General features: G+C 37.5%; 1 protein-coding gene across 1 annotated transcript; it reads left to right on the top strand.

Moving 5' to 3' along the window:
- Positions 1–379: 379 nt before the first annotated feature.
- LOC148201152 (uncharacterized) lies at positions 380–2,852 on the top strand. The gene is made up of 2 exons (XM_088113601.1): positions 380–1,746; positions 2,565–2,852. The coding sequence occupies exon 1, from the start codon at positions 411–413 to the stop codon at positions 1,716–1,718; it is 1,308 nt and encodes a 435-aa protein (XP_087969727.1). The 5' UTR covers positions 380–410; the 3' UTR covers positions 1,719–1,746; positions 2,565–2,852.
- Positions 2,853–3,258: the final 406 nt, after the last annotated feature.

Raw genomic sequence — 3,258 nt, 5'->3', positions numbered from 1 at the left:
AAAATAAAACTGTTAAAAATTAAGAGACGTGACAAATTAATTACATCAAATACTTGACAGGGACAATGCGTTAATTAACCCTAATTATTTTGAAAATTGGGCAATGGAAAAAAAATTGAAAGGATGGTTGGTGTCTTCTTCTTATAAAGAAAATAAGGGCAGGGTCAACATTTTGAAGTAATTGGTTAGTTATTTTAATTGCTTCTTTATAATTATTTTCATACAGCCAGCTGTCTCTATCAAATCCAAACCCGCGTGGCAACTTGGATTGCATTAGTCCTGAAACTCGAATTGAAGTTAGTTTTTAATAGATTCACATTGTTGTAAGAGATAAAATCTAAAGCAAGATAAATTAGTTGGAAAAATGGGTAAAAAAGTAAGCTATATAAAGGGTATCGCTACCTTTCCTAATGGCAACACAAAAACCCAACATGGGGTCTCCAATGGCCTCTCTCACTCTCACCACTCTTGCATTAACCTTAATCTCCCTCACCTTCTCATCTCAAACATTGGCTGACAACTACATCTACTCCTCTCCTCCACCGCCGCCAAAGCCTTACTACTACCACTCCCCTCCACCACCAAAACATTCACCTCCTCCTCCTTATTACTATCACTCTCCACCACCACCAAAGCATTCGCCTCCTCCCCCATACTACTACCATTCTCCACCACCACCAAAGCACTCTCCTCCTCCTCCCTACTACTACCACTCTCCACCTCCCCCAAAACACTCACCTCCTCCTCCTTATTACTATCATTCTCCACCTCCACCTAAACACTCTCCTCCTCCTCCCTATTACTACCACTCTCCTCCTCCACCAAAGCACTCTCCTCCTCCACCCTACTATTACCACTCTCCTCCACCACCAAAGCACTCACCTCCTCCACCCTACTACTACCACTCTCCACCACCACCAGTTTACAAGTACAAGTCCCCTCCTCCTCCATACAAGTACCCATCTCCTCCTCCTCCACCATACAAGTACCCCTCTCCACCACCCCCAGTTTACAAATACAAGTCTCCTCCTCCTCCTTACAAGTACCCATCTCCTCCACCACCTCCATACAAGTACCCATCTCCTCCCCCACCAGTATACAAATACAAGTCTCCTCCTCCTCCAGTTTACAAGTACAAGTCTCCCCCTCCTCCCTACAAATACCCATCTCCTCCACCTCCCCCATACAAATACCCTTCTCCTCCACCACCGGTTTATAAGTACAAGTCTCCACCACCACCGGTTTACAAGTACAAGTCTCCACCACCACCGGTTTACAAGTACAAGTCTCCACCACCACCGGTTTATAAATACAAGTCTCCACCACCACCGGTTTACAAGTACAAGTCTCCACCACCACCGGTTTATAAATACAAGTCTCCACCACCACCGGTTTACAAGTATAAGTCTCCACCTCCACCCTACAAGTATCCTTCTCCACCACCACCACCATACAAGTACCCATCTCCTCCACCCCCAGTCTACAAATACAAATCACCTCCACCGCCAGTTTACAAGTACAAATCACCTCCACCACCATACAAGTACCCATCTCCTCCACCGCCACCGTACAAGTACCCCTCTCCACCACCCCCAGTTTACAAATACAAATCCCCTCCACCCCCAGTTTACAAGTATAAGTCTCCTCCTCCTCCTGTTCATTCACCACCTCCACCACACTACATCTACGCATCCCCGCCTCCTCCATATCACTACTAGATAGTGCTTTTGCATAGTGTTCCTCGTGGTAATCTTCTACACAAAACCTACATTATCGTAATAATCATGTAATATTTACGTTAAAACTCTCTTTACATGCAATCACGTGCAAGCTATATCAGGGTAATGTTCGGCCTAAGTTGCAGTTTACAAAGTAAACTAATTATCCGAAGTATGTGCGTCAACACTCTTTTGTTTCGATCGAACAAAACTTTCATTTTCTTTTTAAATTTTGGTTGTTGACCATAGGAATCATGGTTCCATTTTTTTAATTAAATTTTTGAGAAGTTTAAGGAATTTTTTTTGTTTATTTCAAGTTTATTAGAAACAAATTAAGCATATTATTTTAAGCGTACTTTTATTATTCTTAAAAGATGTTAACCTTTTATCTTTTTCAAAGCTTTCATGGCGACTTACCTTTTTCAAGGGTATAACCGCGATAGTACTACAATTTCTTACTCGAATTTAACACCGTATACAGTATCGTATACTTTTTACTTACATGTAACCTTTTGCGTATATAGTTATAAATACTCTATCAACACTTTTCATTTTTTTTCTCACACATAATATTATTAATTATATTACATACATATTTCTCTTTCTTTTTTCTTTATTTAGATATCTAAAGAGTGTTGGAGATTTTTTTTTCTTCTTCGTGTACATACATATTTTAAGGATAAAAATCCAAAACCAAAGGGGAAAAAAAGTATATTAATAATCTAAATAACAACCGTTTTGCCTGCATTAGTATACGAGGGAGAAGTATTTCTTGACATTATTGAAGGAATAACCAGTGAAAGGGACTGTAGACTATTATGCTAACCATGTGCATGTACTTTGTAGGTTATTTATGAAGAATATGTGCCAATAAAGAACGTTGTTGATAGAAAGAAGATGCATTTTGCATTCCCACAAGGAAAACAACGGAAGCAAAGTTTCCGAGCGTTTTGTCTCATAAGAAGAAAGACGTGTGTCAATCCTTTTCTTTTTCGTTTGTATTGTTCATCCATTATTATTGTATTTTTATACAGTTGTAAGGCACTTCTTTGCTTTCTCTAATTGAACATCACATGAATGCATTTTGGTTGTGAAGCAAACTTAATAATAAATAAAAAAGAATGCTTTCTCTCTTGCCCTTTGTATATTTTCTAGATCAATTCTACAATTAATATATTTTTAGAGTCTTTTCAATAATACTAATTTCATTTACACAGATAATAAAATGGTAGTTTATATTTAGTCCAACTTCTTATGTACTAATAATTGTGGTTTTATTATTAGATTAAATGAAGTCTTCGAAATTTAATGTTTAGAATCTTCTCTTTTAGTCACGTTTAAATTTTGTGGTCACGAATAAAAAGTAGGATCGATTACATGCATGATACGATGGACGGACTTGTCATCTTGTCATTGACATATTTGTCCGTATTATGCATACAATTCTTTCAACAAGAAAAGATGTTATATTTAATATGAAATTTGAATATTTATAACAACAAATTAATAATAAGTATATTAAGATAATTATAATTTAAAT

Source organism: Vigna umbellata, chromosome 4 (assembly GCF_029865625.1).
Source record: "Vigna umbellata cultivar VRB3 chromosome 4, Vumbellata_1.0, whole genome shotgun sequence".
NCBI lineage: Eukaryota > Viridiplantae > Streptophyta > Magnoliopsida > Fabales > Fabaceae > Vigna > Vigna umbellata.
The sequence above is the reverse complement of the archived record's forward strand: the minus strand, read 5'-3'. Positions and strand labels throughout refer to the sequence as shown.